The following is a 20,931-nucleotide window of genomic DNA, read 5'->3' as shown; positions in this document are numbered from 1 at the left end:
CAAGCCTGGTGTGATGGCACAAATTACAGCATCAACAATTTCCATGTCTGGATAGCCTTTACTAAGTCCACTTTCAATCTTTCTAGTCAGGCTAGAGAAGGTTAGTCTCCTTTGTCCTGGCTCACTTATCTGGCCTGCTATTTTGAAATCTCATCACCACATAGAGCTACTAGTTGTTGCTGTGGCCATATTCTCTAGGGGGGTGCTTGAGCATGCAGTAGGGGTCATGTTTTTGTTTATCAGATCTTGCATTACATTCTGTCCTGATACCCTCACTGCCTCTAGCTTCTTCTGGATATCATACTGTTCATTACTTTCATTTAAAACTGCACTCTGATTTGGTTTATCAGCAGTTTAGATTCTGTCTATTATGTTCTCAGCATTGAGGAGATCTGACATACCCTCATCCATGCACAATCATTCTACATAGCAGATAATGTGTCATATATTTACATTACCCTCCTAACATTGTTCTTGGGATAATCTTCACTGCAACTAGTGCCTGTACCCATTTGGCAGGAAACAAAATTACACACACTGATAATGGAATAATACAATAACTGTAAAAGGAACATTAATTAACTTTCTCAGAATTACATATCTTGCCTGTAAACACATAGTTGTCATTCTACCCATCACACTATCAGAGCAACCTGGGCTTCCATAACAGCTCAGCAGTGCCACAGTCTGATCGCTTCCATGCCACGCCACATTGCTGCAGTCATTCATGCAAAAGGAACCCCAACCAAGTATTGAATGCTGTACATGTTCATACCTTTTAGTAGTCCAACATTTCTGTATTAAAAAAAATTTTTTTTTGGTCTTAAGTAATAAACAAACACTTGAAATATATTAGTCTGTGTGTAATGAAACTATATAAGATATGAGTTTCACTTTTTGAATTGAATTACTGAAATAAATCAATTGTTTGATGATATTCTAATTTATTGAGATGCACCTTTAGCTACGCCTTTCCTGGAGAACCAGCTCCCAGTCTGGGTTCATGAAGCAGACATGCTCTCTACTTTTAAAGTTAAGCTTATAGTTAGGGCTGGCTCAGGTGATCCTGAACCATCCCTTAGTTATGCTGCTACAGGCCTAGACTGCCGGGGGGCTCCAACCAGTTACTGGTTACTGCAGTTTTTTGTTATTTATTGTTTACTGTTTTGTATTGTTGCTGTTCTTTTCTCTCTCCTCTATCCACTCACCCCAGCTGGTCAAGGCAGATGACTGCCCGGCTCTGCTGGAGGTTTCTTTTGTTTTTCCTCCCCTGAGTTGCTAAGTACTTGCTCATAAGGGATATGTTTGGTTTCTATGTAATGGCCATGAGATAATTTTATTCTGATTTGACACCATACAAATAAAATTGAATTAAAATAAAATTGTATATGGGAATTGGTGAATAGAAAATGCTGTAAGCACTTTGTTTAACTATAAGACCATTTATGAAGATCTGTACTCCTCACAGATCAAGAGGAGGGCAGAGAGGATTTCTGCAGGCCCCACAAACTGTTTTAACTTTTACCTTCTGGACAGCACTTACAGAAAATGGTATCCCAAAATCACCAGACACAAGTACACTTTCTTTCCCCATGCCATCACACTTGTCTGCACAACAGGATACAGCAAACACCTGCAATATTTGCACAATGCAATAATTACAAAACAGTGCAATTGTAAATAATTCATACAGTATAAAATAAATCCAGTGCTAGTATTATGGACATGTTTTAAATGCATTGCATATTCTGGTTATTTTTATTGCTTTTTAGATAAAATTCAAATAAAGCTTCCTTGCCTTATCTTAACCAAACACTACTAGATATTGGAAATGAAACTTTAATATCATAATATAATTCTATTTTAATAGCCTGGATATTTTCATACTAATCTCTTCCCAGCATCATGGTGATGAGTAAGACTTTACTTTGATTGTCTGAGACAGCAGCAGTAATATACACCCTCTGATGGTGAAATAAAAACACACAGGTCTGCTGCCATCAAAGTTGCTTCTTCTCAGCACTACATGGCTTCTAACATCCAGTAACTAATAAGGCTACTGCTGCTCAGAAAGAAAAGCACCATTGCAAAGCAATGACAGTGCCACATGTTACATAAAACACCAATAACATCATGGCTTTTCTTATCCCATCATACAAACCGATGTAGAGGTACAACATTAACACTACAGTGTTGTATACGAAAACATGAGTAGTTATTGAGGAATGAATGAGGAACAAAATAACAGTTAATGATCCATTAATGAGTGGTTCACCAATAACTCAATCATAGACTATGTAGTAAATGATGAGTTAATACAGAACAAGAATGTGACTGTAATCAATGAACAGAAGTAATGGGGGTAGTAGTTTTCATTTCATTTAACAAATACTTATAAACTAATCATTAACCACTGATTCACTGGTGTGGTACCTCATCTGTTAATCCAGCATAGGAGAAACAATAGTTTTATGGGTGTCTGAGCAGAATGAAAAGGCCATGTGGCTACTGCATAGTCTGCTTGACGAACTTTAAAGTCACAGACTACACACACACACACAGAGCACAACACAGCACACATAGAGGGCAAATGTGTGTAAACAGACATTTTGCCCCACACCTATGGTTACTATGTCAGTGGGTCCCTGCAGTGTTTATACAGCCATCTATTATAATGTGAGCAGAAGCCATTTCAGTTAATGTATCGTATCTCTTTTCTCATCAGTTAGTTCGATGTTAAACAATTAAGTTGGTGAGCAGCCGCAATTTGACGCGATGCTCTGTCTGGCGAAGCCCAGAAAATGCGCAGCTCCTGTCGCAGTTCGTCTCTTATGTTGCAGGACGCTCTGTCTCTCGTTCTCGCGCGCTGACTTCGTCTGTTTTACTCTCTGGCTCTATTCCCGGGGAGGTGCGATCATTGTTCACTGTTAAACATCGTCAAATTGATCGGCAGGGAAGAGACAAGCGTAAAACAGGTCTGCTCCGACCTGCTTTTTTTTCCTGCTGTATGTTAGTATGTCAGATTAAGATGGGAGAAGAGTAGAGGTGGGGGATGCATTGACATCTAGGGTGAGAGACTGAATGTGCCGCTTGATGTGCGAACCTCCGCTCATCAGTTAAAGCCGTCACATGTAGGTCATAAGCGTTTCATTTTGTGGACACATTTCATCCAAATTCATTTTTATCTGACACTTCGATGTTAGTCGACGCGTGTGCGTTGCTCTTGGAATAATTTTTCAGCCTAAATTGTATCTCTGAAATCTTATAAAAGTCCTTGGCAGAATCAGACTTAGGAGTAATGTGGACTACTCTAAACCGTGGGTGCTGGTGGTTCTCCTTGTCTCTGCTGGTGACTGCAGTCGGTGGGTCGCAAAGGTAAGATCTGAAAATGAGCATTCGGCATGTCTTATTTCAAATAAAATGTAATTATTTTCTGACCTGAAATGAGTTTTTTGTCCTCAGCGCCAATGAGCCGAGCAATATGTCATATGTGAAAGTCACAGTGGACAAGCTTTTGAAGGGCTATGACATCCGTCTGCGGCCTGATTTTGGAGGTAAAAATCAGCAGTGTCCGCTGATGCAACTGACGTCTGATGCCCAGTGGGGCTCTAACACTGCGCTGTTCTCCCATAGGCGCCCCTGTGGATGTTGGGATGAGCATAGACATTGCCAGTATTGACATGGTGTCTGAAGTGAACATGGTGAGTTACCTTTCACATTCTCACTAGGAGTGCTGCAGTATGAGAGAGACTGCCACCTCGGGCGAGTTTCTTGTCTTTTTCAACGCACTATCCAACAGACAGAGATTAAATTCTGGTGTCATTTCAGTTCTTCTCTTAACATGAAGCAGCGACAAGCTCCGATGTAAACGCCCCCCCCCCCCCCAGAATGAAGAATGAAGAGACAGAATGAAGTGTGTATGTGTGTGTGTGCGTGCGTTCCTATCTAAGAGTGGACAGTGGTTGCGTTACACCGTTACACACCCGTGAAGTGGGAACACTGGTTCCAACAGGGGACAGTTTTTGGGTCCCCTCTTCGACATACCTTAAATCATGCTAAAATCACGTCTAAAGTGCTGTGGGGAAATATTTTACTTTTGTCAACAGGGGACCTGCAAGTGTGTAATTGTAAACACTTGTGCCCCAGCTGGTGAGAGATGGGATTCTAATGACCATTCACCCAAGTCATTTATAACACCCTTCCCCATGTCTACTGCCTCAGGGAGGCTCTGTGACTGTGGAGGGGCTACTGAAAAGTCTTGCTCATTAAACAGTTTGGATTTAATTTCAATAATAACAAAATCCAAAGGCATAATTGCAATGGAGACACTCACTATTTTAATATGTTGTATTACATTAGAATTACTGCACAGACAGCAGCTCTATTATAGGCATAAAAGTTGGGAAAAAAGGAAATAAAATAAAGCAATAAAACGCCGCTATAAATATGGGTTTTTTTCTATTTACCATGGAAATGCACACATTCATATACTTATTCATTCATCCTGAGGTGACTTCTGTACATGTTGACAGGTATTTTGGCGCACTACTTGTGAGCAAACTGCGCCAGCTGTCTCAGGTTTGAAGGGTGCCTTCTCCAGACTGCATGTTTCAGCTCTTTCACAGATGTTCAATAGGATTTAGATCAGGGTTCATAGAAGGCCATTCAGAATAGTCCAATGTTTTGTTCTTAGCCATTCTTGGATGTTTTTAGCTGTGTGTTTTGGGTCATTGCCCTGTGGGAGGAGCCTTGCCCTGTGACTGAGACCAAGCTTTCTGACACTGGGCAGCACATTTTGCTCCAGAATAGCTTGGTAGTCTTGAGATTTCATTGTACCCTGCACAGATTCAAGATGCAACAAAGCAACCCCAGAACATAAACAAGCCTCCTCCATGTTTCACAGTAGGTACAGTGATCTTTTCTTTGTATGCTTCATTTTTGGGTCTGTGAACATAGAGCTTATGTGACTTGCCAAAAAACTTGCCAGTTTTGTCTCATCTGTCCAAAGGACATTCTCCCAGAAGCTTTGTGGCTTGTCAATATGCATTTTGGCAAATTCCAGTCTCGCTTTTTTATGATTTGCTTTCAACAGTGGAGTCCTCCTCAGTTGTCTTCCATTAAGTCCACTTTGGCTCAAACAGTGACAGATGATGCAATCTGACACTGATGTACCTTGACCTTGGAGTTCACCTCTAATCTCTTTGGAAATTGTTCTGGGCTCTTTGGTTACCATTCGTATTATTTGTCTCTTCAATTTGTCATCAATTTTCCTCTTGTGACCACTTAACTGTATGGGGTCGACAAACATGCCAGAGCATTTTATGGCATCTTCTCCTGATAAGACCGAAAAGAATTTAAATTACTCTGTCAGTTTTGATAATACAGATAAGAGCAATATATCATTTGAATCTGTAAAGGGTCTACTTTTAGTTGTATACACTCATAATAACAAAAAAATGCTGTGCATTTGTAAAATAAAGAAAACAGACAGGGTGTGCTCCCTGCCGTCTCTGTCTCTGTCTCCTCTCTTCACAGACAAGTAAATAAAACAACCAGAATCTCAGCGAATACTTGCCTCAAAGACGAGAAATCTATGTATAGAAAGCTTGAAATGTCTTCTTTTAAATTAAACAAAGTCAAAATAATCCCTTTTTATGTAATCCGTATGGAAGTAAGGAGTGGTACGGTTTCTCCTGTCTCACCTCATTATAGCTAATGTGATCCTGCACTGAGCATATGGAAATAATCTGAGGTGAGCCAGGTAATTATGTGCACGCCCATGAGAAATGACATAAAATGTCAAGCTTCATCATAAAATTTACTCACTTTTTACGCATTTGAATGAATGCACGCTACAAGTGAAGAAGCACTTTGGATGGTTCTGGACATTTTGTTTACATTTTGAAGAGTGACTGGACCCAGTGGATATACTGGATGTACCAGGATATAATTGCTGATGAGTAAGCCTTTTATTATTACCTTCATGATTTAAAATGTTGCTCGGCTAGATATATAAATATATCAATGTTTTCATGAGCTTCAGATTCATACATTATATAATATTACCTATATGATGTAATATTATTTGTAGTTGATAGTGTTAAAATATAGTTTCTTTGTTATTGGCATTCTGTTTTCTCATCAAATATGAATATACTAAGGTACTGTGAAAAATAAATACTAACAGTTGTTTACAACATTCTTCTAGGACAATGGATGTACCATTCTCACCTTCACCTGCATCTTGCACAGGAAGTGGACGCAGGTATTGCTTAATTTTTCACAACAGATGTTACAGATGTTAATTTGATGTATTTACTGTATGGTAAAATGTATGCTATATGGTAATTGTGTTCTTTTGTTCTGTAAATTGGTACTAGTATCAGTGAACATCACAATAATGTTAATAATGTCGTTTTTTTTTTTTTTTTTCAGATGTGGAAAAAAACAGTACAAAAGAACCTGTGGCAAAGAGAGCCAAAGCAAATATGAAGCCCACTCGGTCATGGAAAACAGAGACTCATGTTGACATGGCTCCACAGGCTCTGAGATTCCTGCCCACACAGGAACCTGGACCAGAGCTAAGACCCTGTTATGCACACACTCCCATGAGTCTCTTTAGAATTTTTTTTTTCTGAAACAGCTGTGTCACCTCTGTATCGAAACACCAATTCTCAGGCTGCCAGGGCACATGAAAAGGACTGTAAATATAAATGGACAGACGTCAGCATCAGTGAGCTGTACTGCTACATCGTGCTATATGAGATACCACTGGAGGCAGGATAGTCTTTTCTCTGTTCCTTTTCCTGCCACAATCATGTCATGTCCATTTCATGGAATCTGCACGGGTCACCCAGATCAGGCTGCTTGGAGATGGTCTTATAGCCTTTACCTTTAACATGTTTGTCGATAATTTTCTTTCTAATTTCCTAAGACAACTCTCTCCTTAGCTTTCTGTGGTCCATGTGGTACACACCATGATACCAAACAGCACAGTGACTACTTTTCAGCCTTTGAATAGACAAACTGACTGATTACAAGTTTGAACACACCTGAAATGCTAATTACAGAACACACTTTAGTTTCTCATTTAATTATTAGTAAATTTTTGATTATTACTTTTCTCAGTTTCCAGTTATTTCAGTGACCATTGTGGGTTTTTCTTTCTTTAATGGAAAGTTACCAACAATTTTGTCCATCTGTGTAAGTTCCCACCAAGGTAGCACACAATAGATCAATTACAGAAAATGAAGGATAAGGATGAAGGATAATAACAAAATGATTATATTTATGATTGTCAGTAATATTTTAATTGTGTTTTAAATATTTCAAGAATATGACAGAATCCAACCATCAACAAAACTTGGTCATGGTTTGAACAAACCATGTTTACAACTTCCAAAGTCAATGAAAGTAAATAGCCACTAAAAGGGACATGTTTTCTGCACGCATTGATAAAATTAATTGTGGAACATTTTGCGTAAATGATGGATGAAGTTTTATGACAAGAAGGACCATTGTTGGACTGCACTGAAAGAATCCCCTGTTTGCTGAGACATAACATGTCCCATTTTAGATATTATGGAACAATAATCACACTCGATCATTCAACGTCAGAAGAAGGCAGTAGCCTGATGAATGATTCAGTAACATCACCATCACCATCAAACAAGGCTTAGACCTGAGCAAATCTTCAAACAGCATTACATTTTATTGCTTAAAGTTTTGGTGAAATCCAGATATGCTGCTCATACTATAAATACTGCATTTTTCAAAAGTTTGTCATGGATTTCACACCTTAATTCTGGACTTTCAGGTCCAACAGAAGGCAGTGGTAGCTGGCACTAAATATAAAAAATAAAATATACTATGAAACACTGCAGCAGTTTTCAGTACTTGACATGATATGCATCTGGACTTCCTGTTTTATGTTTTTATTTTGGCGGATCATGCCAGATCTAGTTTTTTTGTTTTGTCCCCTTTTACTTTGACCTGATTATTTGATTTGTTTCACCTGTGTCTTGTTTTACCCACTCAGTTTATATACCCCTTTCTCAGCCACATACTTTGCCAGGTTATCTGACTAAGTGCCATGCCTAACTGAAAGAGTTTTGTTTTGCCATGTTCCAAGCCTGCTTTGCTTTTCCCTTTCACCCTTGGATATCCTCTTTTGGATTTTTTGATTATGGACTGCCGTAGCTTCCCAGGCTAAGCTAAGTAGCTTTTTCTTTTGTGTTTTCTGTTTGAGGATTATTGGGCCTGGAAGATTTTTATATTTCTGTTTGGACCCCTTGCCTTGTCTTGTGTTTCTGTTTCTTAGTTTTCCCAGAGAGTTTAAGTTACCCTTCTGGATCCCTTGTCATGTGTTGTGTCATGCTTTCCCAGATCCTTAGTTGTGTCAGCCTCTGTTCTCATGTCTCCTTGTCTCTATGTTAACCTGCCCTGACTTTCCTGTCTTGTTCTCGTGTTCCCCTGTGGTCTGGTGAGTCTTCCCGAGTGTGTGTGACCCAGACCCTCATGCCTTCTTCCCCTGCTCTTGTTTGTTCTACAGGAGTGTAGTCTGGTGAGTCCCGTGTGTGTGACCCAGGCTTTCATGCTTTGTCCCCTTGTTCCCATGTTCATGTTCCCTTGTAGTCTGGTGAGTCCCCGAATGTGTGTGTGACCCAGACCCTCATGTCTTGTCTCTTTTTGTTTCATGTCGCCTTGTCCTTTAGCTTAGAATTTCCATGTCCTTGTGTTTCCCGCTTTGACCTTTTCCCCGCCAAGCCCTGTATTCTTGCTCCTTGTTTTATTTTGGTTTCTTGTTTAAAATAAAGTCCTTGTTTACACCTGAGTACCAGAGTGGGCGTATCTTTGGTCCAAATACTAATAAAACCCAGAAACGTGACAGTACTGGCGATTCTTATTTCAACAATTGTACTTTTACAACCCAGCCAATATATTACCAGAAAGTCAAGCTAGAGCAATTGTGATTAGGTGTTCTTAGACTTTTTGATGCTTGGCACATTAGTAATAAAATCAATAATTAATTAGATTACAATATCTTAATATCATTCAGTGTGTAAATGTCACTGGATGCTAGCACAAAATTCACACTCCACAATGGCTCAATTATAGAAATGGTCATATGAAGTGATCACAGCCTGATAATGTTATTTCTATTGTCTTTTAAAAATGCAAGAAACTAACAAATGACATGATAATTAAATATACCATGTTCAAACATTCCAAAGTGAATAAAGACACAGCATGTATTAGTATACTGGATAGTGATACTATGAATTTTAGTACACACATTGATGATACAATTATTTGAAAATTTCATGTGATTGATGAATGAAGGTTAATGTATATTACAGACAAGAAGGTCCACTGTTGGACTTCATGGAACAATAAGAGTCCCCTGTTTGCTGGGAGATAATGACACATATACACTGTTTATATTGAAACACTGCAGCAGTGTACATTATGGAATGATATTTACACTGAAGTGTTTAACAGAAGAAGGTAGAAGCCTGATGAATGATTTAACACAGTAGTAATCTATAATTATTAAAATATTAATTCAATAATACAACAAACTATAGACATGACTGAACACAGAGCTTTTGCCAGTCTTTTTGTTCATATAGTAACTGGACTCCAATATTATTGAAAGTACAAAGCTCAAATTTAAGATAATGGTAGGTGCTGCATAAATGATATCTAACATGTAACTTTTGTCGTTGGAGAATTGTCAGGCCATGGTTGAGTGCAACTGAACTTCACTGACACTGTTCTTCCTCTTCTTCTAATGTTTGAAATCAAAGACAAAGTCTGAGCCAAAGGTTTATAATGCACTAGCAGCAGTTGCAAATAAACTGATCCCCACACTGTAATAAGTTTCAAGTCTGGTTAAACTTAGAAATTGAAGTGCAAAACTACCTTAAATATGTGAGTAAACTCGACTTAAGAACATGAGTTAAATTGATGTTGAAAAAGTGAACAAAAGTCAGGAAAATTTAGGTCTGTTAGTTAAGCTTATGAGAACTTACAGTGGTGTGAAAAAGTTTTGGCCTCCTTCCTGATTTCTTATTTTTTTGCATGTTTGTCACACTTTGTTTCAGATCATCAGACAAATTTAAATATTAGTCAAATATAACACAAGTAAACACAACATGCAGCTTTTTATTAAGGGAAAACAAAATTCAAAACTACATGGCCCTATGTGAAAAAGTGTTTGCCCCCCTGTTAAAACATAACTTAACTGTGGTTTATCACACCTGAGTTCAATTCCTCTAGCCACACCTGTTCGCAATCAAGAAATCACTTAAATAGGACCTGCCGGACAAAGTGAAGTAGACCAAAAGATCCTCAAAAGCTAGACATCATGCCGAGATGCAAAGAAATTCAAAAACAAATGAGTAATTGAAAGTAATTGAGATGTATCAATCTGGAAAAGGTTATAAAGCCATTTCTAAAGCTTTGAGACTGCAGTGAACCACAGTGAGAGCCATTATCTACAAATGGCGAAAACATGGAACAGTGGAGAACCTTCCTAGGAGTGGCTGGCTGACCAAAATTACCCCAAGAGCGACGACTCATCCAAGAGGTCACAAAAGACCCCACAACAACATCCAAAGAACTGCAGGCCTCACTTGCCTGAGTTAAGGTCACTGTTCATGACTCCACCATAAGAAAGAGACTGGGCAAAAATGGTCTGCATGGCAGAGTTCCAAGATGAAAACCTTTGCTGAGCAAAAAGAACATAAAATGCTCGTCTCAGTTTTGCTGATCCCCAAGACCTTTGGGAAAATACTCTTTGGACTGACGAGACAAAAGCTGAACTTTTTGGAAGGTGTGTGTCCCATTACGTCTGGCGTAAAAGTAAAAAGACCACCATACCAGTGTTAATTTTGACAGCAGATTTTAATTTAGTTTTAGTCATAGTCTTTTGACTAAAATGCAATTTTAGTTTTAGTCATATTTTAGTCATCTGCTTTGTTTTAGTCATCTGCTTTGTTTTAGTCAACTAAATAGCATAAGATTTTATATATTTTTTTATATATTAAATATATTGGGTTTAATTTAAGTGTAATTTAGTTAAACTATTATAATATACTAAATTAAAATTTAATTTAAATGAAAAACAAGTTTCATTAAATATATATGGAATATGGCCTTTCCATAAAAGACCAAAAATTAGATATGCATTGTTTATAACCTGCATATGACATTCTTCAATTCTTTAAAGCAAAAGAGCAACTCCATCCTTCCATCCATCTTCTATAGAGGGGTCTGCTGGAGCCTATCCCAGCTCTCTCGGGTAAAAGGCAGGGGTACACCCTGGACAGGTCACCAGTCCATCACAGGGCCACATAGAGACAAACAACCTCACACACTCACACTCACTCCTACGGGCAATTTAGATTCACCAATCAACCCAACATGCAAGTTTTTGGACTGTGGGAGGAAACCGGAGTACCTGGAGTAAACCCACGCAAGCACGGGGAGAACATGCAAACTCCACACAGAAAGGCCAGGTTGCGAACCCACGACCTTTTTGCTGTGAGGCAACAGTGCTAACCACTCAGCCACCATGCTGCACACAAGAGCAACTCTTAAAGCAAAATATTTAAGAGAAAAACTGTGTTTAGCAGTAATGCCATTGCATCAAACGTGAAACTGACCCATATATCTTCTCTTTGTTTTCTCTCAGCTGTTGCCATTTTATTATAGTTTAAGTCGGACAGAAACTCAGCATAAGCTATGCAAGATGATGTCGTGTACTCGCGCATCCCACGTCACTAGGTGGATCAGTTACTTTTCAAATGTGCGTGTGCATCTAAGAAGATTGATTCTAATTGGATCTTTTCTAAAAACGTCCGACTCACATTTTCGTCTTGTTTTTATTAGTCAACGAAAATGTCAGTATATTTTTATTGAGTTTTCGTCGTCATGACTTAATGTTTATTTCCTTAACATCTCGTTTTCGTCAGTGAAAACTTGTTGACGAAAATTATAACGAAAATACTTTGTCAACAAAATTAACACTGCATCATGCCAACAGTAAAATATGGTGGTGGTAGTGTGATGGTCTGGGGCTGTTTTGATGCTTCAGGACCTGGAAGACTCGCGGTGATATATGGAACCATGAATTCTGCTGTCTCCCAAAAAATCCTGAAGGAGAATGTCCGGCCATCTGTTCGTGACCTCAAGCTGAAGCGAACTTGGGTTCTGCAGCAGGACAATGATCCAAAAACACACCAGCAAGTCCACCTCTGAATGGCTGAAGAAAAACAAAATGAAGACTTTGGAGTGGCCTAGTCAAAGTCCTGACCTGAATCCGATTGAGATGCTGTGGCATAACCTTAAAAAGGTGGTTCATGCTTGAAAATCCTCCAATGTGGCTGAATTACAACAATTCTGCAAAGATGAGAGGGCCAGAATTCCTCCACAGAGTTGTAACAGACTCATTGCAAGTTGTTTGAAATGCTTGATTGCAGTTGTTGCTGCTATGGGTGGCCCAACCAGTTATTAGGTTTAGGGGGCAAACACGCTTTCACACAGGGCCATGTAGTTTGGGATTTTGTTTTCCCTTAATAATAAAAACCTTCATTTAAAAACTGCATGATGTGTTTACTTGTGTTATCTTTGACTAATATTTAAATTTGTTTGATGATCTGAAACATTAAAGTGGGACAAACATGCAAAAAAATAAGAAATCAGGAAGGGGGCCAACACTTTTTCACACCACTGTATAGACTTAAGTTCAGTGTCCAAAACTCATTATACCAAGTGGAGTTTAAGAGATAATATAAGTCCATATAACCTAATGGAGCCGTCAGTCTTTACAGTGCAGAGACAGTGACTATTGTTCATTGTGTTCAACTTTATATTTGTTACATGTCTCCTCCTTTTGGGGTTTTCCAGCCATAAATATTGGGGCCCTAATGTCAATATGTTTGAATTATTGGTGTCACATACAACATTCATAAATAATGGGGTCCATCTAGCAACCATACCCATGCTGCATTTTCAAAATTCTCTAGGTCAGGGTTTTCCCCCAACTATTAATCAAAATGACAGTTTAATGTCTGTTTTCTGCATACTTTTGCTGAAACCATTGGATTTACAGTCACACCTGTGAGGCTGCACTGCCCCCTGCGAGACTCTCTTGCTCCTCAGCTGTGGCTGTACCACCCACCTCCTCTTCTAATCATCCAGTAAGACAGTTTAGCATACATTCTCCACCTACTGTACATCTGGTGAGGCTGTACTTTTCCATTCCCCTACAAGTTACAGTAATACAAAGGTTACATATTGATTAAATACATGCTACCAGATTATATATTGAATTTAATTTTCCACATTTCTTCCCTCCAAATTTATTCACTATTCACTCTAATAGGTGAAACACTGCTGAATAGAGCCTATTGTGCAAACATAACTTTTTCTTCCATGACAGCTTGTTCTGACTTTGACTTACTGATAAAGACTCTTGATATCATACCACTATATATCTTACATTTGAGAGTGACTCCTCTTTCTGTTGTCATGACCTGATGGCATTACAGTCTATATATTTTGAAGATGGGAGTGCCTCTTGTTTTTTTGTTTCACAGGATCTCATTCTGTGTCTTACCATTAAAACAATGTACTTGGCTGTTACCAGCCAGTGACTCTCATGCTGTACCAAGGTGCTGTATGACCATTACTCCTTGCAAGTAAAACTTAGATATGATCAACTGAAGTTTGTTCTCTGAGTCTGTTTGTTAAAGAATTTAACCTAACAAGAACAAATCAAAATGAGGAATCTTGAACCCAGATACTTTTTACATCATGGAGGGTCCTTATTACTAGCACATATGCACGATGAGCTTGAGTCTTTGGTGTTTAATCCTGGTCAAGAAGAATTCCTCTGTCAATTGAGCTATCATAATGTCTCTCTTATCAGTATTTCTTCACTTCCACCTGTAATGTGTTTACTTGCAGGGTCAGGAGCAGTTTATCATGCTCCAGATATCTCAACTTTTCCTGATGTGTGTTACATTGAACCTTGAATTTTGTCTTTGTTCGGGTTGTGGTTTGTGGAGGGAGTGATGCCTTTTCTAAGCTAGATGTAGATGGTATTGTGGATTTCTCTTTTAGGTACTGTTTCTTATAGTTCATCTTCCAATACATGTGAATTATGTTATTATGCTTCCTGTATTCGAGACCATACTGGTGTTTTTTTATTCTATATGTAGATTTTTATTATATTGTTTTTTTTTTTTTTTGGTTTTCTTATATTATATTCTTTCCATGATTTATTGCTTATTTTGTTTGACTTGTTTATACCAATGACTCCAAGCCATGCAGTCCTTGTAGCACGATTCAGTAAATAACTTTAAATCTTGACCCAAAAAAAAAGAACTTTATTTACACCAAAGCTCAAGCCAAGGTGTTTAAACGGGGAAATCCAGGAACAAAGGAGTGACAAAGGGGAGGAGAAACCAGGGAACAAGAGCAAACACAAATGAAAACAAATCAGGGAAATGAACATAAGCCACCTAGGACTAAAAAACAGAAACACAGGAAATAACCCAACAATAAGCATCCAAAATAGGAAGCCAGGACATGAATCCTGACCTTAGGTTATGTCCATGTATGGGTTCTCATCCAATTTCTCCATGTGGTCCTCTATCTTAAATGTGGTTAATGCTATATTAGCATCCCTTACTGAGTACTGACCGATGGTAGATGAGGCCTTACGACTTCCCGACAATTTATTATTGCAGTGGTTGTACATAGGGTGTTGTTATATTTTCCTTCGACATGACAAGGTAGTGGCATGTCTAGCTCTGTCTTTTTTGTCTGTTGTATATGAATCATATGCACAGGGGAAATTCTATGTTAAGTGGTATATTTACTACTGGCGACACTACCCCTTCTTCTCCCTCTGAAGATATAACCACTTCCTGGCATTCTGGATAGCGCTTTACCATGTGCTCCTGAGACATGAAGTACAATACATACTGCTGTTCGGCTATCAATCAGCTTGCCTAGTTGCTTGCGTCACGTTCAGTCGTCTACTGAATAAGGTAATGGCCTAATCTGTGGATTTTTGGTTCTGTAATAACATGTTATGCATGAACTCTGACTGTCTCAGCTGAATATTCATATATTATTCATAACCATTTGTAAAACAAATTGGATTTGCATTGTTTTGTACGCTTCTGATTTAGCTTCAGCAATTGTTCAAGGTCCACATTTGCTCTTTTTAAGATCAGGTCACATTTGGTTTTAATTTGGGGCATTCTAATTGTGCCGTATCTTGGACCACTCTCTAAGACAAATGTATGTTCATGTTATGAACATGTTCATGATATGCTCCTTCATTCAGCATATCAATACCACTACCCGGTCGGCCTACTCCCATCTCCGTAACATAAACCGCATCCGTTCTTCACTCACCATCGATAGCACGGCCATACTCGTTAATGCCTTTGTCACCTCTCGTTTGGACTACTGTAACTCACTCCTCACTGGTCTACCTCTCAAATCACTTCATAAACTACAACTTGTCCAGAACTCTGCTGCCCGAATCATCACCAGAACTCCATCCTCACATCATATTACCCCTGTCCTTAAACAACTTCACTGGCTCCCTGTGTCCTTCCGTATAAACTATAAAATCCTCCTCCTCACCTACAAAGCCCTCCACTCTATTGCCCCACCATACATCACTGATCTACTTCATATCTATTCTCCGCCTCGTACTCTCCGCTCCCTACAGTGCGCCTGGCCACCATGGGCGCTAGATCCTTCAGCCACACTGCGCCCCGCCTTTGGAACATTCTCCCTCATCGCATCCGGTCGTCTCCGGACTTATCAACTTTTAAATCATCACTCAAAACGTATCTGTTCCGTATAGCGTTTTCCACCTAACTCTCTTAACTTCCCAAAGCAGCCCGTGATGTTCTACCACCCTCTGCCTATTTCATATTGTCTCATATTGTTTCATATTTGTTGTTCTGTCATCTGGGTTTTTGTGTTTCAATTTGCTTTTGCTGTACATCGCCCACTTCCTGGATGCTCTGCACTTTTGCCTTTACATTCTGGCCCTCTGTTTATGCATTGTTGTTATTGTTGTTTTAATGCACTCTATGTATTTCATGCTGTATGCTTCCTTTTTCTCTCTGTAAGGTGACCTTGAGAGTTTGAAAGGCGCCATGAAATAAAATTTATTATTATTATTATTATTATTACCTGTGATCTCATTTCTACGCTTTCACTTTCTTGTTAACATCATAGCGACATCTCATCCACTAGTATGGCATTTTCTGGGTCGTGAGGTGTTGTCCAGTCATGCTAGGTAAACTATCACTGTCACACAGCTTATGGTTGCCTATGTTATCTATGTTTCCCTTCATTGCTGTCTGGTGGCATCTATTCTGCTGGGATACCTAATGGACTACTAGCTCTTTCCTCCTCACTTTTTTCACTTAAATCCTGCCTGAGGCCTAACTTCCTTCCTGAACATGCAGACTCCCTGTTGACCAGTCTTTGTGATCTTCTCACACATTGACCTGGTTTGACTGTCTTTTGCTGGAGCTGTTGTGATTGCTCTTCCCTCAGATCCCCCTCCTGTAGTCGTTCTTCTCCCTGCACAGTGGCTTTACCTGTCCCTTGCGACTCCTGGAGTACTTCTCTTTCTATATCCTCAGAAAGAGACCTGCCTGGCTCTTCTGCTCTACAGCAGTGGTTATGGTGAAACCAGTCTTACCTTCAACTTCTAAAGCTGTTGGTGTTGCCAGGATCAGCTTAAATGGGCCTTCTCTTCTGCATTCGATGGCGATGGACTGGAACTGGGCTCTGGACCTCAGCGTGGGTGTCTTTGCCTGGACGCCAATGGACTGGAACTGGGCGCTGGACCCCGGCAGTCTAGCCATGGACTGTGCCAGGATAGCGGGCATGCTAGCCAGGAAAACAGGCAGACTAGCGGGGGACTGTGGCAGGGAAGCCAGTGTTGGTGACCGACGAACCAGTGGCAGAGACGGGAGAGCCAGAGATGGAGCTGGAACTGGGCTAGGCACCCCTGCCTAGCCTCACCAAAGGGGACACACCAGTCCCTCCACGACTTCAGCAGGGTGTCCAGGGAAGAGAAGAAATGGATAAAAAGTTCTGACCTCTTCCTGGGTATGTAGCGTGGGGAACGCCGCAGCGCGTGCACCAAAAGGCGCGGAGGGATATCCACAAAAACTCCTCAAGTGTCCTCCTGTCATTGTCTGCTGGGTCCTTGGTTGGAGCATTCTTTTATGATGTTGGGGTGTGGTGGTGATTGAAGGAGAGGCGAGGGACCCAAATGCAGGATGCAAAATACAGTGGGTACGGAAAGTATTCAGACCCCTTTAAATTTTTCACTCTTTGTGTCGTTGCAGCCATTTGCCAAAATCAAAAAAGTTCATTTTATTTCTCATTAATGTACACTCAGCACCCCATCTTGACAGAAAAAAACAGAAATGTAGAAATTTTTGCAAATTTATTAAAAAAGAAAAACTGAAATATCACATGGTCATAAGTATTCAGACCCTGTGCTCAGTATTGAGTAGAAGCACCCTTTTGAGCTAGTACAGCCATGAGTCTTCTTGGGAATGATGCAACAAGTTTTTCACACCTGGATTTGGGGATCCTCTGCCATTCTTCCTTGCAGATCCTCTCCAGTTCTGTCAGGTTGGATGATGAACGTTGGTGGACAACCATTTTCAGGTCTCTCCAGAGATGCTCAATTGGGTTTAGGTCAGGGCTCTGGCTGGGCCAGTCAAGGACGGTCACAGAGTTGTTCCGAAGCCACTCCTTTGTTATTTTAGCTGTGTGCTTAGGGTCATTGTTCTGTTGAAAGGTGAACCTTCGGCCCAGTCTGAGGTCCTGAGCACTCTGGAAGAGGTTTTCTTCCAGGATATCTCTGTACTTGGCCGCATTCATCTTTCCTTCAATTGCAACCAGTCGTCCTGTCCCTGCAGCTGAAAAACACCCCCACAACATGATGCTCCCACCACCATGTTTCACTGTAGGGATTGTATTGGGCAGGTGATGAGCAGTCCCTGGTTTTCTCCACACATACCGCTTAGAATTAACGCCAAAAAGTTCAATCTTGGTCTCATCAGACCAGAGAATCTTATTTCTCATAGTCTGGGAGTCCTTCATGTGTTTTTTGGCAAACTCTATGCGGGCTTTCATGTGTCTTGCACTGAGGAGAGGCTTCCATCGGGCCACTCTGCCATAGAGCCCCGACTGGTGGGCTGCAGTGATAGTTGACTTTGTGGAACTTTCTCCCATCTCCCTACTGCATCTCTGGAGCTCAGCCACAGTGATCTTTGGGTTCTTCTTTACTTCTCTCACCAAGGCTGTTCTCCCACGATTGCTCAGTTTGGCTGGACGTCCAGGTCTAGGAAGAGTTCTGGTCGTTCCAAACTTTTTCCATTTGAGGATTATGGAGGCCACTGTGCTCTTAGGAACCTTGAGTGCTGCAGAAATTCTTTTGTAACCTTGGCCAGAACTGTGCCTTGCCACAATTCTGTCTCTGAGCTCCTTGGGCAGTTCCTTCGACCTCATGATTCTTATTTGCTCTGACATGCACTGTGAGCTGTAAGGTCTTATATAGACAGGTGTGTGCCTTTCCTAATCAAGTCCAATCAGTTTAATTAAACACAGCTGGACTCCAATGAAGGAGCAGAACCATCTCAAGGAGGATCAGAAGAAATGGACAGCATGTGAGTTAAATATGAGTGTCACTGCAAATGGTCTGAATACTTATGACCATGTGATATTTCAGTTTTTCTTTTTTAAAAAATTTGCAAAAATGTCTACATTTCTGTTTTTTTCTGTCAAGATGGGGCGCTGAGTGTACATTAATGAGAAATAAAATGAACTTTTTTGATTTTGGCAAATGGCTGCAATGTCACAAAGAATGAAAAATTTAAAGGGGTCTGAATACTTTCCGTACCCACTGTACTTTATTTTGACCTGGATTGTCCAGATTCAGGCACAAACACAAACTTGGTCCGGGAACAAAGATGCTACTAGACACAAACCAACTCGTAGTCCACATACATCAGATAATGCTCCAACAAAGAACAAAGAAACACAGGTGGTATAAATACACTCAGAACAGAGACTAATGAGATACAGGTGAAACTAATGAACTAATGAGACAAGTTGCCTACAACTAACATGAGGAACACAAGAAACCAGAAACCAAAATAAAAGTCCAACTGGAACTAAGGAAAAAACTACATTATGACATAACATTGCTTAAAGGAAGTATGTATAAGGTGAACAGAATTGGTCCCAGCAGAGAACCTTGTGGAATTCCATAACTAACTTTTGTGCGCATGGAAGGTTCATCATGAACATGAACAAATTGGAATCTGTCTGATAAATAAGACTGGAACCACTTTAACACTGTTCCTTTTGATTCCAAACACATGTTTCAGTGTGCTCCAGATGCTGTGGTCAGTAGTGTCAGATGCAGCACTAAGGTCTAGCAGGACAAGTACAGAGATGAGTCCATTATATCAGGATCAGTGGTGACCTATGATGTGCTCTAAATCCTGACTGAAAATCTTCAAATAGTTCATTTCTGTGTAAGTGGTCTGATAGCTGCTTAGCAACAGCTTTTTCAAGGATTTTAGAAAGAAATGGCAGGTTGGATATTGGTCTATAATTAGCCAAGACTCCTGGATTAAGGCTAGGCTTTTTGAGTAAAGGTTTGATTACTACAGTCTTAAAGGTCTGTGGTACGTAGCCTGATACTAGAGATAAATTTACCAAGTCTAATAAAGATGAGTTAATTAATGGCAGGATGTCTTTAAGCAGTCTAGTTGGGATGGGGTCTAAGAGACATGTTGATGATTTAGATGAAGCAATTATTCACATGAATTCAGAGATCTATGGGAGAGAAGCAGTCTAAACATAACTGAGGTCTTACAGATGATTCAAGAGCTACTGTAGTAGAAGATTCATTTATGGCATCTATAGGAAGCATCTGATGAATTTTATTTCTAATAGTTGTGCTTTTATTTGTAAAGAAACTCAAATTCATCACTGCTGAGAGCTAAGGGAACACTGGGCTCAACAGAGCTGTAACGTTTTGTCAGCCTGGCTACAGTGCTGAAAAGAAACATGGGATTGTTCTTATTTCCCTCTTTTAGTGATGAATAGTATGCAGTTCTGGTTTTACGGAGAGCTTTTTTTATATGTGACTCTCTGTTTTTCCAGGCTACATAAAATTCTTCTAAATTTGTGGAACGCTACTTCATTTCCAGCCTTCATGATACCTGCTTTAAGGTACAAATATATAAACTGTACCATGGAGCTAATCTTCATTTCACACAGTGAGGCGACAGCACTGTCAACAATATGATCAATTTGTGGAAGATTGCAGCTATTCAATTCAGTTTCAAATCAATTCAATTCAATTTATTTGTATAGCGCCAGATCACAATACAATCATCTCAAGGCACTTTACAACAAATAAAAAAACCCAACAAATCCCTTATGAGCAAGCACTTGGCGACAGTGGAGAGGAAAAACTCCCTTGAACGGCAGAAAAAAACCTCCAGCAGAACCAGGCTCAGTTTGGGTGGCCATCTGCCTCTACACTGCGGGCTGGTGGTGCCAGTAACTGCACATCAGCAATATACAGCTCCAGGACCAGGGACACCTGCAGAAGATACACAGAGAGAGAGGACAGAGAGAGGGAGAGAGAGAGCATAAAGTTAGTGACATTCAATGGTGGAATATACATGTGAGGAGGGAGGAAAGGAGGAGAGGGGAAGGGAAGGGACGGGAGGGTTAGGGTAGGGGAGCTCAGTCCACCTCAGGCAGTCTAGGCCTATAGCAGCATAACTAAGGGATGGTTCAGGGTTACCTGAAGCTGGCCCTAACTATACACTTTGTCAAAAAGGA

General features: G+C 40.0%; 1 protein-coding gene across 2 annotated transcripts in view; it reads left to right on the top strand.

Moving 5' to 3' along the window:
- The first annotated feature begins 3,466 nt into the window (after nucleotides 1-3,466).
- Nucleotides 3,467-20,931, top strand: part of gabrb1 (gamma-aminobutyric acid type A receptor subunit beta1) — a 95,658-nt gene continuing 78,193 nt past the window's right edge. For both annotated transcript variants that reach the window (XM_026300937.1, XM_026300929.1), the window contains exons 1-2: nucleotides 3,467-3,554; nucleotides 3,634-3,701. In XM_026300937.1, the coding sequence (XP_026156722.1) occupies nucleotides 3,482-3,554; nucleotides 3,634-3,701 (141 nt within the window). In that variant the 5' untranslated portion in view covers nucleotides 3,467-3,481. The remainder of the gene's footprint in view (nucleotides 3,555-3,633; nucleotides 3,702-20,931) is intronic.

Source organism: Mastacembelus armatus, chromosome 22 (assembly GCF_900324485.2).
Source record: "Mastacembelus armatus chromosome 22, fMasArm1.2, whole genome shotgun sequence".
NCBI lineage: Eukaryota > Metazoa > Chordata > Actinopteri > Synbranchiformes > Mastacembelidae > Mastacembelus > Mastacembelus armatus.
This window is presented reverse-complemented; position numbering and strand designations above follow the sequence as displayed.